Raw genomic sequence first — 20,213 nt, forward strand, 5'->3', positions numbered from 1 at the left:
ATCCAGATGGCAAGGCCCACTGTATCTAGCCTGTTGGAGCCTGTGTGTGTAGGTTGTCCAAGCTGCCAATAGAACTTTTATTTCTTCCTGCCCGTTTTTATTTTCAAAACCGGATTCTTATTTGCTGCTTTCTTTCAGGTCATCTGATTCCTCCCTTCCAAACCACACCCTTCATGTTGTACAAGAGACCAGCCAGCTCCAAAACCCTCCTCAGAGATCAAAAGTGTAGCACCGAAAGAATGAATGACTGGCATTTATATAGTGCCTTTCATGACTGCAGGATGTCTCAAAGGGCTTTACAGCCAACAAGCCAGCATAGTCATTGCTGTTATTTAGGAAACATGGCAACCAATTTATGCATATGAAGGCCCCACAAACATCAATGAGGTGGTGAGTGACCCTGTCCTTTTTTTTGGTCATGATGGTTGAGGGATTAAATTTTGACCAGAGCATTGGGTTGAACGCCCCTTCTAGTCTTCATTTACATGCACCGGAGAGGGAAGATAAGGCCTTAGTTTAATCTCATCTGAAAGACAACACCCCAGACAGTGCAGCACTCCCTCACTCAGTATCAGAGTGCCAGCCTAGATTATGTGCTCAAGTCACTGGAGTGGGCCTTGAACCTACAACTTCTGACTCAGAGGCACGAGTGCTAGCACTGATTCACAGCTGACACCTTTTGAGCGTCACTTGATTTGATGAGGAACAATAAGTCTTTCATTTGACGCAGGCTGGAGTGCTACCATCTGATGGTAGCACTCCAGCCTGCGTCAAATGAAAGACTTATTGTTCCTCATCAAACCTCTCATCTGATGTAGAACAGGGAGCAGGGTGGGAATTACAGTATGAGGAAGCTCATGCAGAATATAAACACTAGCATAGACCAACTGGTCCAAATGGCCCATTCCTGTGCTGTAAATTCAACGCCATTCTATCAAACTGCTTAACAAATGCAAAGGTAGCACTGTCCTAATCGTAAACATGTTTGAAAAGAACGAACAAATTGGGTTGCTCGCACAACAATGCACATTCAACATTGCACACTGCTCACATTGTCTGTACCGTCTGTTGGTCACTCAACAGTGCTAAACTGGTGCTCACTTAGTATTCTGAACTGATTCATCGCTATATGTTTGGAAGTGCTACAGTCCCCGAGCTGGAATATTGCCCGAGTCTCTCTCTCTTTTGCTTTCCATTATTTCATGGAGATTAGATCAGCTCTGAACCTAAAAGCATTGCTGTCTTTGCAGAATAGTGATTTGCAGTGCTGTTGACAGAGAACACACACAATCAGCCAAAGACTGATAAAATTGAAACAATATAATTTCTCCCATTTCACATAATTGAAATTTGTTGCCAGCTATCAGGGACTATGTGGCTCATCTTGAAAGAGAGAAACTGCTTTACCAATGAGCAGTAGAACACTACAAACTGAATGAATAAATAAGCATTCAATGCAAATTTCATGTTTAAAGGAACTGAACAAGTGCGGAGCATTAAACCTTCCAATGCAATTAGTAGTACGCTTTTAAACTTAACCAGCCCAGGCCTGACAGAATACCTCGAGACAGATTTCCTATCTTTGAGTTAAAACCAAGCAATGTACCGGTTTGGTTTTAATTCCATTTCAATATTAAATTCACCAATTCAACACATTCCCCAGTAAATTTCTAGAATAAAATGTCCGCTACACTGCACGGATAATGAAAGTCTTTAGGATGAGTTAAATGTATGTTTTACCTGATCACTTCAATTTAGCTACAATATGAAGGTAAAAATGACCTGTGCACTTGACTGATCTGATGACTGATGTTAATAATCCCATGAGAGAATACTACCCTGCAGTGCTGCTTATTGTAGTGACATAACTAGCGACTTTCTGCCACAGGTTGACAGAAGAATTTCATTTATACCCTGATGCAATGCAGATTTCTGGGATGTACTCCTGCCACTTAATGGGAAATCACGGACATTGAGATGTTGCTCAGACCTTTAAACACTTATACTGTCAGAGCTGCATTTATATAGTCACTTTCACAACTTCAGGATATTCCAAGGTGCTTCACAGCCAATGAATTCTCCAGGAACTCCAACTCTGGCCTTTCGTGTAGCCCCCACTTTATTTACCCAAACATTCGTGGCCCTGTCTTCAGCTGTCTAGTTCCTAACCTCCCAAATCCTCTTCATCTCTCTCTCTCCCCTCCTTTAAGATGTTCGTTAAAACCTACTTCTTTGTACAAATGTTTGGTCACCTGTCCTAATGTCTTTTTCTTTGACTCAGTTTAAGTTTTCATCTGATTACGTTCCTGTGAAATATCTTGGGATGTTTTACTATTACAGCCGTTACATAAATGCAAGTTGTGGTTCAAGTGTGACCATCGTTGTAATGTAGAAAACATGGCAGCCAATTTGTGTACAGCAAGCTCCCACAAACAGCAATGAGATAAATGACCAATTGAACTATTTTATAGATAAGTAATAAATATTGGCCAGAACATGGAGAAAAATACCCTGCTCATCTTCAAACTATGCCATGGGATCTTTAATGTCCACCAGAAAAGGCAGACAGGACCTCGGTTTAATTATTTTTCAGAAACATGACACCGTTGACGGTGCAACTCTCCAATACGATAGAATCAACTTTTCACTCTACAAAATACTGAGCTTCTTTACTTTTGTACAACCTTAAGTCTGGACAGTGTGATGTATCAAAATGTGAGAAGGGTTGATTACAGGTCTATCATGGAGTGAAAAACAAATGGTTACAGGTCTGTCAACGGGTCTGGTACAGGTGGTTCTTTTTCTTTTTGGGCCTCCTTATCTCGAGAGACAATGGATATGCGCCTGGAGGTGGTCAGTGGTTTGTGAAGCAGCGCCTGGAGTGGCTATAAAGGCCAATTCTGGAGTGACAGGCTCTTCCACAGGTGCTGCAGAGAAATTTGTTTGTTGGGGCTGTTGCACAGTTGGCTCTCCCCTTGCGCCTCTGTCTTTTTTCCTGCCAACTACTAAGTCTCTTCGACTCGCCACAATTTAGCCCTGTCTTTATGGCTGCCCGCCAGCTCTGGCGAATGCTGGCAACTGACTCCCACGACTTGTGATCAATGTCACACGATTTCATGTCGCGTTTGCAGACGTCAGGTCTGTTATTTGCTCCAGTACAGCTCGTTTATGGTCTGACATTGGATAATGGCGGTGTTATAGGTTTGCCATTGGTTGACACTCTGGTGGTTCAAATGGATGAAGTAGCGAAGAAGTGATTTGAGACAATGAATTAAAAGTCTTGCACAATATTAAATAGGAAGCAAAAGCGAAACACTGCAAATGCTAGAAATTTGAAAAAAACCTAGAAAATATCATTGATCTGCATCTTTCAGGAAATTTACAGTGTCAGTCCAGGATTGTTGGTTTGGTCCTCAGGAACAAGCAGGTCAAATAAAAGTGACTTTAGTTTGTTATTTCAGTCATTAATATTTCTGCATAGGAGTATCCATTATCAAAAAGTGTTTTCTTTCACTCTCAAAAGCAAAAAAAAAATGTAATTATCAAACTCATTTACAATTTGATTAAGCCCCCAACCCTTCACTTTTGGCAGGAATTTTGGGTAGGAGACAGGGTGAGTTAGTATGCTGCCCGTTCATCTCCAAGACTTGGCTGGTTCATGGGACAGATCTGTCATCTTCCTGACAGCTGTCAAGAGCCCCAGGTGGAATGAGTCCAGACAGATCTTAATGGATGTCAGCCTGCAGAAGAAAGGCTCCTAAAATTTAGCATCAATTAGCACTAATTGGTCAATCTCCCAGAGCAAGTTCGTCTGGACAAGGGAAACTGGGATTTGGATTGAAGCAGTCGGTGTTCTGCTGAGGTTAATGCTCCTTGTTCAACAGTATAGAGAAAGACTGGTCCTGCATTTGATGCATAGTCCACCGAACTAGGGATCATTTGATTCTAAAAGCAAAATGCAAATCTTCAATTTCCAGTGTGATTGCTCCTCATCTTCAACCCATCCTCCAAACAACTTTTATAGAATCAAACAGCACTAAAAAAGAGGTCATTTGGCCCATCGTGCCTGTGCTGGCTCTTTGAAAAAAAAAAGTTAAATAAGCCCCACTTCCCCTGTTCTTTCCCCAGAGCCCTGCAAAATTTCTCTTTTGAAGTATTTATCCAATTCCCTTTTGAAAGTTACTATTGAATCTATTTCCACTATCCTTTCAGGCAGTGCATTCCAGATCTTGGTTCGCTGCATTAAAAAAAAAAATTCTCCTCATCTCCCTCTGGTTCTTTCGACAATTACCTTCAATCTGTGACCTCCAGTTACCAATGCTCCTGTCCACGGAACCAATTTCTCTCTGGCTGCTTTATCAAAACCCCTCGTAATTTTGAACGCCTCTATTAAATCTCTCCTTAACCTTCTGTGCCTGAAGTAACACAATCCCAGATTCTAAATGAAAAGAGAGATTCATATTGATACAGTATCTTGTCGCATTTTTCCCAAAATGCCTCAAAGTGCTTCACATATGATGAACTGATTTGCAATGTGGAGACTGATGTTACGTAGGCAAAAACACAGCGGCCATCCTGCACACAGCAAGATTCCACTTGAATGAGCAGGTGATCTGTTCTTCCGAGGGAGGAAGGTTGGCCAAGACACAAGGTGAACTCCCAGTTCTTCCAATAGCATTCTAACCAATGGAACAGCACCTCGGGCAATGCAACAGTCTCTCGGCATCTGACCAGACAGTTAGCTTAGATTGTGCCTTTGTATCCTAGAGTCGAACCCATAACCTTTTGACTCAGAAGCGAGGAGCTGGCATGTTGACGTCTGGATAAAAAGCCTGTTGACCTAGTTCTGATTTTTGTGGATGAGTGATGCAGAGGAGAAGCCATTAACCTTTACATTGTGAAACACAAAAAAGTGTAAAATTTAAAAATAGATTACCTGCTCACTGAGGCCCAAGTTTAGCTCTAAATGAATAGTCAATATAGCTTGTATGAAAGTAAATACATTTGGGAATTGGGTCCTTAAGCTATACTACTGTCATAAAAAAAAGATAATGTTGGTCCACAGAAAGCTGAAACCACAAGAAATTGTTGGTTTCAGTCCAGTGTGGAATGAATACCTCTGACTGCAGCTCAACAAAGTAACAAACACCCTCCTGCATTGTATTGGTTGTAATGGATTCTAGTTGTAAATCTTAACCCTTTATAACTGGATAGTCCAAACTACTGGGCTGTTGTTTTCTGGTCAACTGAAAGAAAAAGAACTTGCATTTATAGCAGTGTCTTTCTCACTTCCCATCTCTGTTTTTTCTCTCTCGTACTCCAATCTTTCTTTCCCTCTCTGTATCAGATTTGACTCTAATTCACCCTCCTTCACCATCATTCCTCTGTTTCTTTCTCGATCCTTAAAGCTGAGTGGTTGGAACATTTCCTGCTCTGGCCAGTTATCTTCAAGCTTCAGACAAACATCAGTAGTGATGCTGAGCTGGCTGCCTAGGTTAACTGACATATACTGAGGGGGGTGGGTTGCAGTTGGGCAACATACAAGGAAGTTGGAGTCTCACATCTCCATACTAAGCTAATGCAGTCAGCCTTACAGCTTGCCTGAAGACTAACCTTTTTCCACCTCACGGCACTGCATGATATTAGAGTCAGAGTCACAGAATTTTACAGCACAGAAACAGGCCCTTCGGCTCATCGGTGTCTGTGCCGGCCATACTACACCCAACTATTCTAATCCCATATTCCTGCATTTGGCCCGTAGCCCTGTATGCTATGGCGTTTCAAGTGCGCATCTAAACACTTAAATGTTGAGGATTCCTGCCTCCACCACCTCTTCAGGCAGTGCGTTCCAGATTCCAATCACCCTCCAGGTGAAAAGAGGTTTCCTCAAATCTCCCCTAAACCTCCTGCCCCTTACCCCAAATCTATGCCCCCTGGTTCTTGACCCTTCCACTAAGGGAAAAAGTATCCTCCTATCTAACCTATCAATGCCCCTCATAATCTTGTACACCTCAATCACGTCCCCCCTCAGCCTTCTCTGCTCCAAGGAAAACAACTCCAGCCTTTCAGTCTCTTCATAACGGAAATGCTCCAGCCCAGGCAACATCGTGGTGAATCTCCTCTGCGCCCTCTCCAGTGCAATCACATCCTTCCGATAGTGTGGTGCCCAGAAATGTACACAGTACTCCAGATGTGGCCTAACTAGCGTTTTATTGCCACATACAGTTTTGCTAACTACACAAGCCTGACCCAGTTGCAAAAAAAAAGTACAAGGGTACAAACATTGAGAGACTGCGCTTAACTACTCTCCCCCGAAAGGCTGGATGCTGGCAGCTTCAATACTGAGACAGACTGAATTTTGGGAAGTACAGGTCTCAAGGGATATGGAGCAATGGCTGGGCAAATGGAAAGAGGTCAGATCAGTCATGTTATAATTGATTGGCAGAACAGGCCTAAGAGGCTGAATTGCCTACTCCTGTTCCTATGTCATGCCAGGATTATGTTAGATGTGCGCAAATGCAGCCTCATCGGCTGAAACGTCACTGTCTGCAAAGTCTCAGGCAGCTGTCAGTAATAAAAATGGCATTGCTCAATTTGACACCAAAAAACAAATTGAACCCAAACCCTCAATGGCTGCAATCGCTGCCTTCACACCCCCCCACAAACCGTACCCTGCGTTGACCTTCGCAAAGTCTGTGGGATTGGGTAGGCGGGTGGGAGATTTGGTGTGGAAGCAGCCTCAAGAAGCCAGCCTTTGGCAGTTTGAAGGTACGTCTCCAGCATCTCTTTGACAAAGTGTTACAAGAGGTTTTATTTTTGTACTAAAATCTTAAACTTGTGTTTTAAAAACCTGGAAAAAAAGGATTCAATGGACATGGACACCTGCAAATAGCTGAAATGTTTGGATGTTGACTTTGTATACAAGAATAGGAAAGCACACAGCTTCAAGGAAGCCAGCCAGCAGTTTTTGACCTCCGAGCAACACTGATGGGGAGACAGTGTGTCTGGTTATGCTGTCAGCTCAGGAAGGTTTACTTTTACTTTGGACCCTTTTAAAAACCAGTGAGTTGGACAAAGAGCAGGAATTTGAAATTTGATTTTTGACCTGTCTTGAGATCAAAGTGGAAGACCCCCAAAAAAGTCCTCTCTGTAAAAGGAGACTTGCATCTCTTGAAAAGAAATCCTGCATTTGAAAGGTGGTAAATTCCTATTGCCTCCTGTCTCTGAAGAATTCCTGCATCCAGTGAGATTCCAGTTTCCTCCTGTGTTTTGGGAAAACCTGAAACTTGAAGAAAGCTTCTACTGCTGCTGCGAGTCCTAAGCAGACCTGTTGCTGCCCCCCTGCTGAAAGAACTGTGATGCCTGCTGTAGCCAAATTGCCTTGAATGCCTACCCATCACAGATTGTTCAACCACCTTGCCTGGAGAGACTTTGAGTGGCATCCAATGATTTGACTCTGGGACCCCTCAAAGAATTTCCTACTAGAATGTGAAACTATTATTTTATTATGCCTATGAAACAGCTGTAAACCAAAATCCTTTATCCCCAGTTAACCTGTTTTTTGAAGGTATGTGTGTATGTGCGCATGAGGGTGAGGGATATAAGAAGCTTTTCATATATATAGATATAGATTAATCTCATTAGTGGTTAAGCCTTTTTTTTTTCTAATAAATAGTTAATGTTGCTGTTGTTTAAAGAAACCTGGTTGGTGTACTTTACCTGGGGGACAAACAGTGTCTAATTGGCTATTCTTCGATAGGTGGGAAAATGTATTGATATGCTGTGACCCGTGGAGAAGTGGGACTGAATTAACAGTGCATTTCTCCCGCCTTGATCGTAACAAAAGATTCTAGAATGAAGGCAGAAGTTGCCCAGACCCTCAGGTCTGTTCTGTGCACACCTTTAAGGGGTGTGGCGACATTATTCTGCCAGCAGTGTAACAGCTGTGATGTAACACACCAAATGACTTCTGGTGTGTGGGCAGTCTTAAGTAAATACCTGTACAGTGAAGACTTGTGTGTACGTGCAGAACCATCCTTAAAGAATCTACGTTACTGATCCTATCTTGAATGGTCAGTGCTTTGTGTATAGTTGCATGCTAGCACAGAGGTTCAGAGAAAATGCAATATGTTTTGCCCAATTAGAACATGACTGATCGGACCTTGACTCTGTTTACCCTGCCATTGCTCCATATCCCTCGAGACCTGTACCCATGAAGATTGTAGGTCCACTTCCCTCACCCACACACTAAGAACAATCTAGCTTGACCCACAGTTCCCTTAAAAAAAGGTTGACATATTGGGGTATTGATGTGGGTAATGATGCACCTCATGGTGGGATGGGGAAAGGGAGCCGTGAGCAACTTGTCCATTTGTTCAGAAAGACTATAGCTTATGAATGCATTTGCTGCCAATGCAACCACTAGGTAGCGCAGTACTAGCACATGCACAAATACCACCTCATCCACAGAAATGTCACTGTCTGATGTCTCAAGCAGCTGCGGGTAATAAAAATGGCACTGCTCAATTTGACACAAAATAAGAATTGAACCCATTCCCCCTCATTGCTCAATGGCCACGATCGCCGCCTTCACAACACCCCCCCACCCCAACAGTACCCCACTCCCTCCCACGATTGCCGCCTCAATCGCCGCATTCAGTTTCCCACTCCCGCCAGTGTTCGCCAGTTCTCTTCACTGCTCCTGTCTTCTCGCTGCTCCCATCTTCTCGCCATTCCCTCCTGCCGCTCACTCACTGCCTGGAGAAGGAACAGGGGGGGTGGGGGTGTGCGAGCAGCAATCGGGGCAAGTGGTGAGGTGGGAAGTGAACAGTTGGGAGCAGCAGGATGGAGCAGTGAAGAGTCAGGAGTGGCGGGATGGAGCAGCGGGAGGGAGCGCAGAAGAGAAGTGGCAATTGAGGTGGCAATCGTGGAGGGCAGCAAGGGACCGTTGAGGGGGATGGAGGTGGCGATCGTAGCCATTGAAGGGTGAGGCAACACTGACGTCATTATGTCTGATGTCATTACGGGGCGACATCACCAGGCGATGCATAGACCCATACTTGCAAGCTGGCAAATGTTCGGACACACTAATGATGTCGGTGATCCCTCTGCGCATACTCTTGTCAGGAGATACTCCAATAATTTATGTGGGACATATGCCTATGTCAAAAGGTGCTACATATTCTTGATATTATTGCTGATGACAATCTGATTGTATCGCATTGCTGTTTGTGGAAGCTTGCTGTGTGCAAATTGGTTGATTTCCTATATTACAACAATGACTAGACTTTAAAAGTACATCATTGGCTGTAAAGTACATTGTACATCCTGTGTATGTGATGTTATATAAATGCAAGTCTTTCTTGTACAGGTTCACCAACAGCTATTTTCATAATAATAATTTGTTCCTTTCAGCAATCAGTGAGCACTTTATTTAGAAAACTAAATCATGGTTTCCAGGGACAAGGTTAAGCAAAGAGATAGACGATTTTTCCCCAATTACTTCTGAGAATGTTGGCTGTGAACATAAATATTAATATGCGCATGAAACTATTAAATGTTTCACTCGCACTATTTGGCTGAGGTGAGAATAGAAGCTCATCGTTTCCAGATCAATCAATGAACATTATTAGACAGACATATCCATCCGCATGCAGGCCAAGAATATATCATTTGAGTTCAGGTCCCATCAGCAGAGACTGACTTAGATCCATTATATTAAACATGTCAGATAATCAATTTCTGCTGAGCCTTTTCTTGGAGAAACAAGCCAGTATTTACTATCACACAGGAACCAGTACAAAGAATACAATGACCCTTTCAGAGACTTTAACTTGGCTTCTAGAGACCATCTTTCTTGCTTAATACCTGCCAATATATTTGATGATGTGACTGAGTCACACCAGCTATGAATCCTAAACGTTACTGGGTCAGTTTATTTTACAGAATCAACACGGAGCTACATATCAGTTCAAAATCATTAATTGAACATGTTAGCCACAAATTGTTATGATAGAAACACAAGAAATCTGATATAATCTATCAAAGATAGGTTCAGATAAAGCCCTTCGCCCATTTGTTCTCATCTATCCAGAATTTCAACAATAACACCTTCCCATTTCTTAAATGAATCAAATAACCTGCCCTTGGCCAGCCTTCATGGCTTTAGCTATGCTTCCTGGCCTCAAACCATTCCTGGCCTCAGGACCCACTTCCCGATATCAGCGGCTTTGGAGCATGCTCCACAAATGTAGAGAAAAATTCAATGGCAAAAAGCCAACGGGAACTCTCCAAAACTATGCACAGGAATTTAATCTGTTTCTTTAAGAGAGCAGAGGGGATTTTTTTGCCTTCCATCAGCATTGGTTACATTCAGTAGGGGTGTTCTGGGATTCTCAGTGGAAGGCAGGAGCTAATGACTACTATTAATGATATATAATTTTCAAAGCTGCAGCCAGCTTACTCATAATGAGCCTTTTTTAAACTCACTGTTTAAAGAGTTGATGTAAAAGGTGGAAAGAAGTATAGCTCTGGAATATTTCCAAAATATTGGAGAAGACTTTATATATTTGTTCTCAGACCATGGACAGGCCACATTAGCTGCCCAGCCCATGCAATTCTTACAACTAAAGAGGCTTGACAGACTACTTCAGAGTTCAATGAGAGCCAATCACATCATATGGGACCAAAGTCAGATATAGGCCATACCAGGTCAGGGTAACAGGATCATGTGAGGGTGGCAGATTCCCTGTAGGTTATTAGTGAACCAGTTAGGATTTTAATAACAGTTTCATGGTCACTTTTCTTGGTGCCAGACAACAAATTAAGTTATTGAATTCAATTCCACAACTCACAGGATTCAAATTCAGGTTACCGTGCCATGCCATTACACTCAAGTTGCCAGCCTCGTGGTGGTTCTTGGCCTTGACACATTGCCAGGTTCACACAACTGGGTGCATTACTGCTGTCAATTGAGATAGGTCCATGCAATATCCTTCAGTAATGCATAAATGACATCTTTCAGATGAGACGTTAAACCAAATCCCTGTCTGTCATCTCAGGTGGATGTAAAAGATCCAATTGTACTATTGTCCTGGTCCATATTTGTCCCTCAACCACACCACAAAAACAGATTATCTGATCATCTCATTGCTGTTTGTGGGATCTTGCTGTGCGCAATTCCTACATTACAACCGTGACTACACTTTGCAATTACTTCACTGGCCGCAATGGGATGTCCTGAGGTTATGAAAAGGTGCTATAGAAATGCAAGTTCTTTCTCTGAATTGGCAACATTGATTAGATCAGATTTAGCTTCTCGTATTTTTGATATCAAATCTTAAATTACACCAAAGCCCAATTGGCTGGATTTACTAAGCCAGCTCCTGTTACTTTGCCATTCACTTCGACTGAGAGCATCATTGTTTTTCCAATGTGGTAAGCACTTTCAGAAACTACATGGCCTTAAAACCATAATTCACGAATACCATCTGATTACTGGAATGGGCCAGCTGTCTGAGTAAACCAATAATGGCTGCACTGTCTCATTAGCAAAATGTTTGATTCCCACTTTAAACATTCAGCAGGGTGAATTGATCTGATTATTTTAAAAAACAGTCGATCTGAATGGGGCACTATAAAAGAGTCTTTTGTACACCAGACATTGCATGCAATGCACATTGTGGATCTCTGCTGAGTTTATACCAAATCAATGGAAAAAGGCAGTGTTAGGGGCTCTACAAAGAATGGGATGAGAAGTGAGTGTTCTGTCCTTTCATATCTAAATCTGCTCATTATAGACCTGCCCACTCAAATGAACATTAAAGAACATGGCACTGTTGGAAGAACAGCAGGGAGTTCTCAGACTGATCTGGCCAACATTAATCCTCAACTGGTCCCAACAAAAACAGATTGCTTCATTTTTTCAACCATAGTTCAGTTGGTAGGACTCACAACTGACTCAGAAGCTAATGAGTACAAGTCTCACTGCAGAAATTCAAGCACAATAATCTCGGCTGACACTCCCATGCAGTACTGAAGTGCTGCACTGTTGGAGGTGCTGACTTTCAGAAGAAACATTAAACTGAAGCCCCGTCTGCTGTCTCAGGTCGACGTAAAAGATCCCATAGCATTATTTCAAAGAAGAGCAGAAGAGTTCTCCCTGGTGTTCTGGCCAATCTTTGTCCTTTAATCAACACCTAAATACAGATTAGCTGGTCATTATCAAATTGCTGTTTGTGGGACCTTGCTGTGCACAAATTGGCTGCTGTATTTCCTACATTACAATAGCGACTGCACTACTTTGGCTGTAAAGCACTTTTGTACATCCTGAGGTTGTGAAAGCACTCTAGAAATACAGGTCTTTCCTTTTACAGAAGGAGGCATCTGAAATGTGACCTTGTAGTGGCATATAAAATGGTCAAGGCATGGCAAAGTAAATCTGGAGAATTACTTTAATTTAGATTGTCCATATGTAAAGTGGACAGAGGTTCAAACTAATAGATGAATTTAAGACTGATATCAGGAAGTTCTTCATACAAAGATTGAACACCACTTGGAGTTTACCCTCAGATAGAATAATGGAGGCAAAAGACTGGAACCCACTAATAATCAAAAGGGATACTCAAATGAATGAATGAAAAAAAAAGGGAGAAAGGACTTGTATTGACTTAGTGCCTTTAAATATTGGCCAGGATATCAGCGAGATCTCTCCTGTTCTTTTAAATATTGCCACCTGAAAAGGCAGATAGGCCCTCAGCGGCTCTTCCAAAAGGCAGCACCTCGACCAATGCAATACTGGTCCAGAAGTGCACTGGAGTGTCAGCCTACATCATGGGCTCAAATGTCTGGAGTAGGACTTAAACCCATGACTTTCCTGATTCAGAGGCAAGTATGCTAATACTGAGTTATGGCCGACACCCTGAGATATGTAGCAGAGGCAACAAAAAGGAATCCTTTAAGCATCAGTTGGCTGAACAAACATGGGCTGAATGGCCTTCCTTGATCGTACTTATGATCGAGTTTTACATAAATGCAAGCATTATTTTTTTCTAAGTTCCCTAAAAGGAGAGTCTGCAATATTGAGTGAAGTGAAGGGATTGATTTCCTCATATTGGTACAGTACATATCTGTTTACCTGTAGTGTTGTGACACTGACGTAGCCATGGAGGTCTCGGGGCTGCTGGTCCTTGTTGGGTTGGGTGAAAACTCTTGTTCTGTTTAAAATCCCACCGTGGCCCAGGTAAGGCTGGAGGAGAAGCGAAGAGGTGTCATATGTGTAGCGGACCACTGCCATGAAGAGTGAGACCACCAATAACAAGCTCAGCACAAGAATCAATTTCTTCTGTAAGGGGAGGGGGAAAAAAAGGATAAAACAGGAAAATACTTGTTAGTCTGGACAAAACAATTTGCATAGGATGATGAAATGACAACTCCAAATTTAGAATATAGAAAGGACCACATGCACTGGAGGCCATTCAGACCCTCGAGTCTGTTCTGCCATTCGATTAGATCATGGCTGATCTGTACCTAACTCCATTTAACCACCTTGGTTCTGTGAACATCACCTAACAAAAATCTATCAATTTGAGTTTTGAAATTTTCAACTGAATCCCCAGCCGCAACCGCATTTTGCCGGGGGGGGGGGGGGGGGGGGGGGGGGGAAAAAGCGTTCCAGATTTCCACTACCCTGTGTGTGAAGAAATGCTTCCTGACCTCACCTCTGAACAGTCTTGCTCTAATTTTAAGGTTATGGTCTGTCGCCCTCCCAAACAAACAGAGGAAAAAGTTTCTCTCTAGCTACCCAATACAATCCTCAAAAGGATTGCATTTATATAGCACCTTTCATGACTGCCGAAAGTCTCAAAGCACTTTACTCTTGAAGTGTAGTCACTGTTGTAATGTAGGAAATTCAGCAGCCAATTTGGGCACAGAAAGCTCCCACAACTAGCAATGTGATAACCAGATTATCTGTTTTTATAATGTTGATTGAGGGATGAATATTGCCAGGACACTCTAGTGCTCTTCTTCAAAATAGTGCAATGGGGGATCTTTTACATCCACCTCAGAGGGCAGGCAGAGCCTCAGTTTAACACCGATTTGAAAGGCAGCACCAACAGTGGAGCACTCCCTCAGTTCTGCACTGGAGTGTCAATCTTGATTTTTGTGCTCAAGTCCTGGAGTGAGATTTGAATCCAGAACCTTCAGATTCAGATATACTACCACCTAAGCCACAGCTGACTCATTAATCATTGCAAACACCTCAGTTAGATCACCCTTTAATCTATACTCAGGACTACAAGCCTACTCTGTATAGCCTGTCCTCAATTTAACTCTTTCAGTCCCAGTATCATTATAGTAAATTGACCAATGTACAAGGTAAATAAAAAAGGTACTGAATTGGGGCAAGGCCGATTTCAATATGATAAAACAGGATCTGGCCAGAGTGGACTCGGAGCAGCTTGTTGTAGGAAAGTCTACATCAGACCAGTGGGAGTCAAAAAGGAAATAGTGAGGATTCAGAGCCAACATGTACCCATTGTGACGGGTAGGACCAACAAGTCCAGGGAACCCTGGATGTCAAGGGATATAGAGAATTGGATCAGGAAAAAAAAAAGTCTTATAGCAGATTCAGAGCACTGAAAACAGCAGAGGCACTAGGAGTATAGAAAGTGTAGGGGGTACCAAAAAAAGTAATTAGGAGAGCAAAGGAGACATGAAAAAACAGTGGCAGGCAAGATAAAGGAAAATCCTAAGGCATTTCATAAGCATATCAAGGGCAAGAGGATAACCAGGGAAAGAGTGGGGCCCATTAGGGACCAAAGTGGCAATCTGCGTGGAGCCAGAGGACATAGGTGAGGTTTTAAATGAATACTTTGCATCTGTGTTCACTATGGGGAAGGACAATGTAGGTGTAGAGATCAGGGAGGGGGAAGGAGATATACTTGAACATATTAACATTGAAAGGGAGGAAGTATTAGCTGTTTTAGTGGGCTTAAAAGTGGATAAATCACCAGGCCCAGATGAGATGTATCCCAGGCTGTTATATGAGGCAAGGGAGGAGATAGCAGGGGCTCTGACACAAATTTTCAAATCCTCTCTGGCCACTGGAGAGGTACCAGAGGACTGGAGGACAGTGAATGTGGTGCCATTATTCAAGAAGGGGAGCAACGATAAACCAGGTAATTACAGGCCGGTGAGTCTAACATCAGTGGTTGGGAAAATATTGGAAAAAATTGAGGGACAGGATTAATCTCCATTTGGAGAGGCAGGGATTAGAACAAAGAACAGTACAGCACAGGAACAGACCATTCGGCACTCCAAGCCTGCGCCGATGTTGATGCCTGCCTAAACTAAAACCTTCTGCACTTCCGGGGACTGTATCCCTCTATTCCCATCCTATTCATGTATTTGTCAAGATGGCTCTTAAACGTCACTATCGTACCTGCTTCCACCACCTCCCCCGGCAGCATGTTCCAGGCACTCACCACCCTCTGTGTAAAGATCTTGCCTCGCACATCCCCTCTAAACTTTGCCCTCCGCACCTTAAACCTATGTCCCCTAATAACTGACTATTCCACCCTGGGAAAAAGCTTCTGACTATCCACTCTGTCCATGCCACTCAACTTTGCAAACCTCTATCATGTCACCCCTCTACCTCTGTCATTCCAGTGAAAACAATGAGTTTTTCCAACCTCTCCTCATAGCTAATGCCCTCCAGACCAGGCAACATCCTGGTAAACCTCCTCTGTACCCTCTCCAAAGCCTCCACATCCTTCTGGTAGCGTGGCGACCAGAATTGCATGCAATATTCCAAGTGTGGCCTAAAGTTCTGTACAGCTGCAGCATGACTTGCCAATTTTTATACTCTATGCCCTGACTGAAGGCAGCAAGCATGCCGTATGCCTTCTTGACTACCTTATCCACCTGCGTTGCCACTTTCAGTGACCTGTACGCCCAGATCTCTCTGCCTGTCAATACTCCCAAGGGTTCTGCCATTTACTGTATACTTCCCACCTATATTAGATCTTCCAAAATGCATTACCTCACATTTGTCCGGATTAAACTCCATCTGCCATTTCTCCACCCAAGTCTCCAACTGTATCCTCTGACAAACCTCATCACTATCCACAACTCCACCAACCTTTGTGTCGTCCGCAAACTTACTAATCATACCAGCTACATTTTCCTCCAAATCATTTATATATACTACAAACAGCAAAGGTCCCAGCACTGATCCCTGCAGAACACCACTAGTCACATCCCTCCATTCAGAAAAGCACCCTTCCATTGATACCCTCTGTATTCGATGACACAGCCAGTTCTGTATCCATCTTGCCAGCTCACCTCTGATCCCATGTGACTTCACCTTTTGCACCAGTCTGTTATGAGGGACCTTGTCAAAGGCTTTACTGAAGTCCATATAGATAACATCCACTGCCCTTCCTTCAATCATCTTTGTCACTTCCTCAAAAAACTCCATCAAGTTAGTGAGACACGATCTCCCCTTCACAAAACCATGCTGCCTCTCGCTAATAAGTTTGTTTGTTTCCAAATGGGAGTAAATCCTGTCCCGAAGAATCCTCTCCAATAATTTCCCTACCACTGACGTAAGGCTCATCGGCCTATAATTTCCTGGATTATTCTTGCTACCCTTCTTAAACAAAGGAACATTGGCTATTTTCCAGTCCTCTGGGACCTCACCTGTAGCCAATGAGGATGCAAAGATTTCTGTCAAGGCCCCAGCAATTTCTTCCCTTGCCTCCCTCAGTATTCTGGGGGTAGATCCCATCAGGCCCTGGGGACTTATCTACCTTAATGCTTTGCAAGACACCCAACACCTCCTCCTTTTCGATAATGAGATGACAGACTATCTACACTCCCTTCCCTAGACTCATCATCCACCAAGTCCTTCTCTTTGGTGAATACTGATGCAAAGTACTCATTTAGCACCTCGCCCATTTCTTCTGGCTCCATACATAGATTCCCATCTCTGTCCTTGAGTGGGCCAACCCTTTCCCTAGTTACCCTCTTGCTCTTTATATATGTATAAAAAGCCTTGGGATTTTCCTTAATCCGGTTTGCCAATGACTTTTCATGACCCCTTTTAGCCCTCTTGACTCCTTGCTTAAGTTCCTTCCTGCCTTTATATTCCTCAGGTGCTTCATCTGTTCCTAGCCTTCCAGCCCTTACGAATGCTTCCTTTTTCCTTTTGACTAGGCTCACAATATCCCGTGTTATCCAAGGTTCCCGAAACTTGCCAAACTTATCCTTCCTCACTGGAACATGCCGGTCCTGGATTCTAATCAACTGACATTCGAAAGACTCCCACATGTCAGATGTTGATTTACCCTCAAACAGCCGCCCCCAATCTAAATTCTTCAGTTCCTGCCCAATATTGTTATAATTAGCCTTCCCCCAATTTAGCACCTTCACTCGAGGACTACTCTTATCCTTATCCACAAATACCTTAAAACTTATGGAATTCTGGTCACTGTTCCCGAAATGCTCCCCTACTGAAACTTCGACCATCTGGCCGGGCTCATTTCCCAATACCAGGTCCAGTACGGCCCCATCCCTAGTTGGACTCTGTACATATTGTTTCAAGAAGCCCTCCTGGATGCTCCTTACAAATTCTGCCCCTAGCACTAAGTGAGTCCCAGTCAATATAGGGGAAGTTAAAATCACCCACCACCACAATCCTGTTACCTTTACATCTTTCCAAAATCTGTCTACATATCTGCTCCTCTACCTCCCACTGGCTGTTGGGAGGTTTGTAGAAAACCCCCAACATAATGACTGCACCCTTCCTATTCGAGCTCCACCCATATTACCTCGCTGCATGAGCCCTCAGAGGTGTCCTCCTGCAGTACAGCTGTGATATTCTCCTTAACAAGTAATGCAACTCCCCCACCCCTTTTACCTCCCCCTCTATCCCACCTGAAGCTTCTAAATCCTGGAACATTTAGCTGCCAATCTTGTCCTTCCCTCAACCAAGTCTCTGTAATAGCAACAACATCATAGTTCCAAGTACTAATCCAAGCTCGAAGTTCATCTGCCTTACTTGTTATACTTCTTGCATTGAACATTGAAACAAATGCACTTCAGACCACCAGTCCTGCTGTGCTCCGCAACATCTCCCAGCCTGCTCTTCCTCTTAGCCTTACTGGCCTTATTTACTAGATCCCCCTCATTTATTTCACTTGCTGTCCTACTGTTCTGGTTCCCACCCCCCTGCCACACTAGTTTAAACCCTCCAGAGTGATGCTAGCAAGCCTCGCAGCCAGGATATTTGTGCCCCTCCAGTTTAGATGCAACTCGTCCTTCTTGTACAGGTCCCATCTGTCCAGATATCTGAAACCCTCCCTTCTACACCAGCTGTTCAGCGACGTGTTTAGCTGCACTTATCAGGGATAGTCAGCATAGCTTTGTCAGGGGAGATCATGTCGAGCTAACTTGATTGAATTTTTCAAGGATGTGACTAGATGTGTAGATGAGGGTAAAGCAGTTGTAGTCTACATGGACTTCAGTAAGGCTTTTGATAAGATCCCGCATGAGAGATCAGTTGAGATAAGTGCCCATGGGATCCAGGGCAATTTGGCAAAGTGGATCCAAAATTGGTTTAGTGGCAGGAGGCAGAGGGTGATGGTCGAGCGTTGCTTTTGCGAGTGGAGGCCTGTGACCAGTGGTGTACCACAGGGATCGGTGCTGGGACCCTTGCTGTTTGTCGTGTACATTAATGATTTAGATGTGAATATAGGAGTTATGATAAGCAAGTTCACAGATGGCATGAAAATTAGTGGTGTCATAAATAGTGAGGAGTAAAGCCTTAGATTACAGGACGATATAGATGGGCTGGTAAGATGGGCGGAGCAGCAGCAAATGGAATTTAATCCTGAGAAGTGTGAGGTGATGCATTTTGGGAGGACTAACAAGGCAAGGGAATATACAATGGATAATAGGACCATAGGAAGTACAGAGGGATCTTGGTGTACTTGTCCATAGATCGCTGAAGGCAGCAGCACATTTCGATAAAGGTGGTTAGCAAGGCATATGGGATACTTGCCTTTATCAGCCGAGGCACAGAATACAAGAGCAGGGAGGTTATGATGGAGCTGTATAAAATACTAGTTAGGCCACAGCTGGAGTACTGTGTACAGTTCTGGGCGCCACACTATAGGAAGGATGTGACTGCACTGGAGAGGATGCAGCCTGGGCTGGAGCATTTCTGCTATGAAGAGAAACTGGATAGGCTGGGGTTGTTTTCCTTGGAGCAGAGAAGACTGAAGTAGGACATGATTGAGGAATACAAAATTATGAGGCGCATTGATAGGTTAGATAGGAAGAAATTTTCCCCCTTAGCAGAGGGGTCAATAACCAGGGGGCACAGATTTAAGGAAAGGGACAGGAGGTTTAGAGGAGATTTGAGGAAAGTTTTTTCACCCAGAGAGTGGTTGGAATCTGGAACGCACTGCCTGAAGGCGTGGTAGAGGCAAGAACCCTCACAACATTTAAGAAATATTTAGATGAGCACTTGAAACTCCACAGCACACAAGGCTATGGGCCAAATGATGGAAAATGGGATTAGAATAGTTAGTTGCTTGATGGCTGGCACAGACACAATGAGCCGAAGGGCCTGTTTCTGTGCTGTATGACTGACAAGAATTCAAGTGTAGAACATAATGGTGAAAGTGACCCTTTGACTTATTTGTTCTTATCCTTGGGGAAGCCCCTCCTTCTTCCTATCACAGCTTTTAGCAGGTATTACCTTATATCACTGGGGCTGATTTTCCAATTGTGCAGTACTGAGGGAGTGCTACAGTGTTGGAGGTGCCATTTCTCAGATGAAACATAAAACTGAGGCCCCATCCATCCTTTCCAGGTGGATGTAAAAGATACCAAGGCTCTGTTTGAAGAAAAGCAGGGGAGCTCTCCCTGGTCAATGTTTATCCCTTAATCGACATCAAAAACAGATTACCTGATCATTACAACATTGCAGTTTGTGGGAGCTTGCAAATCAAGTTAAATTATGACTGACTGTATTGCATTGGTAACCCTCAAGGATCACCAGACATTTGTCACTAAAGAAACAAATTCTTATTTTTGTACTTCAACAGACACACAGCAGCTACAAAAACAAAATGCGAATCCCTTTGGCTTTTTGTTTCTCATTTCCTTTCCCCATAAACCAGACATCCTCAGTACTATATAGCACT

At 43.4% G+C, this 20,213-nt stretch overlaps 1 protein-coding gene across 2 annotated transcripts in view; it reads right to left on the bottom strand.

The window, feature by feature from the left end:
• The window catches only part of st6galnac3 (ST6 (alpha-N-acetyl-neuraminyl-2,3-beta-galactosyl-1,3)-N-acetylgalactosaminide alpha-2,6-sialyltransferase 3), a 200,975-nt gene that overhangs the window by 160,385 nt on the left and 20,377 nt on the right, over positions 1 to 20,213 (bottom strand). For both annotated transcript variants that reach the window (XM_068036707.1, XM_068036708.1), the window contains exon 2: positions 13,136 to 13,342. In XM_068036707.1, the coding sequence (XP_067892808.1) occupies positions 13,136 to 13,342 (207 nt within the window). The remainder of the gene's footprint in view (positions 1 to 13,135; positions 13,343 to 20,213) is intronic.

Source organism: Heterodontus francisci, chromosome 8 (assembly GCF_036365525.1).
Source record: "Heterodontus francisci isolate sHetFra1 chromosome 8, sHetFra1.hap1, whole genome shotgun sequence".
Taxonomy (NCBI): domain Eukaryota; kingdom Metazoa; phylum Chordata; class Chondrichthyes; order Heterodontiformes; family Heterodontidae; genus Heterodontus; species Heterodontus francisci.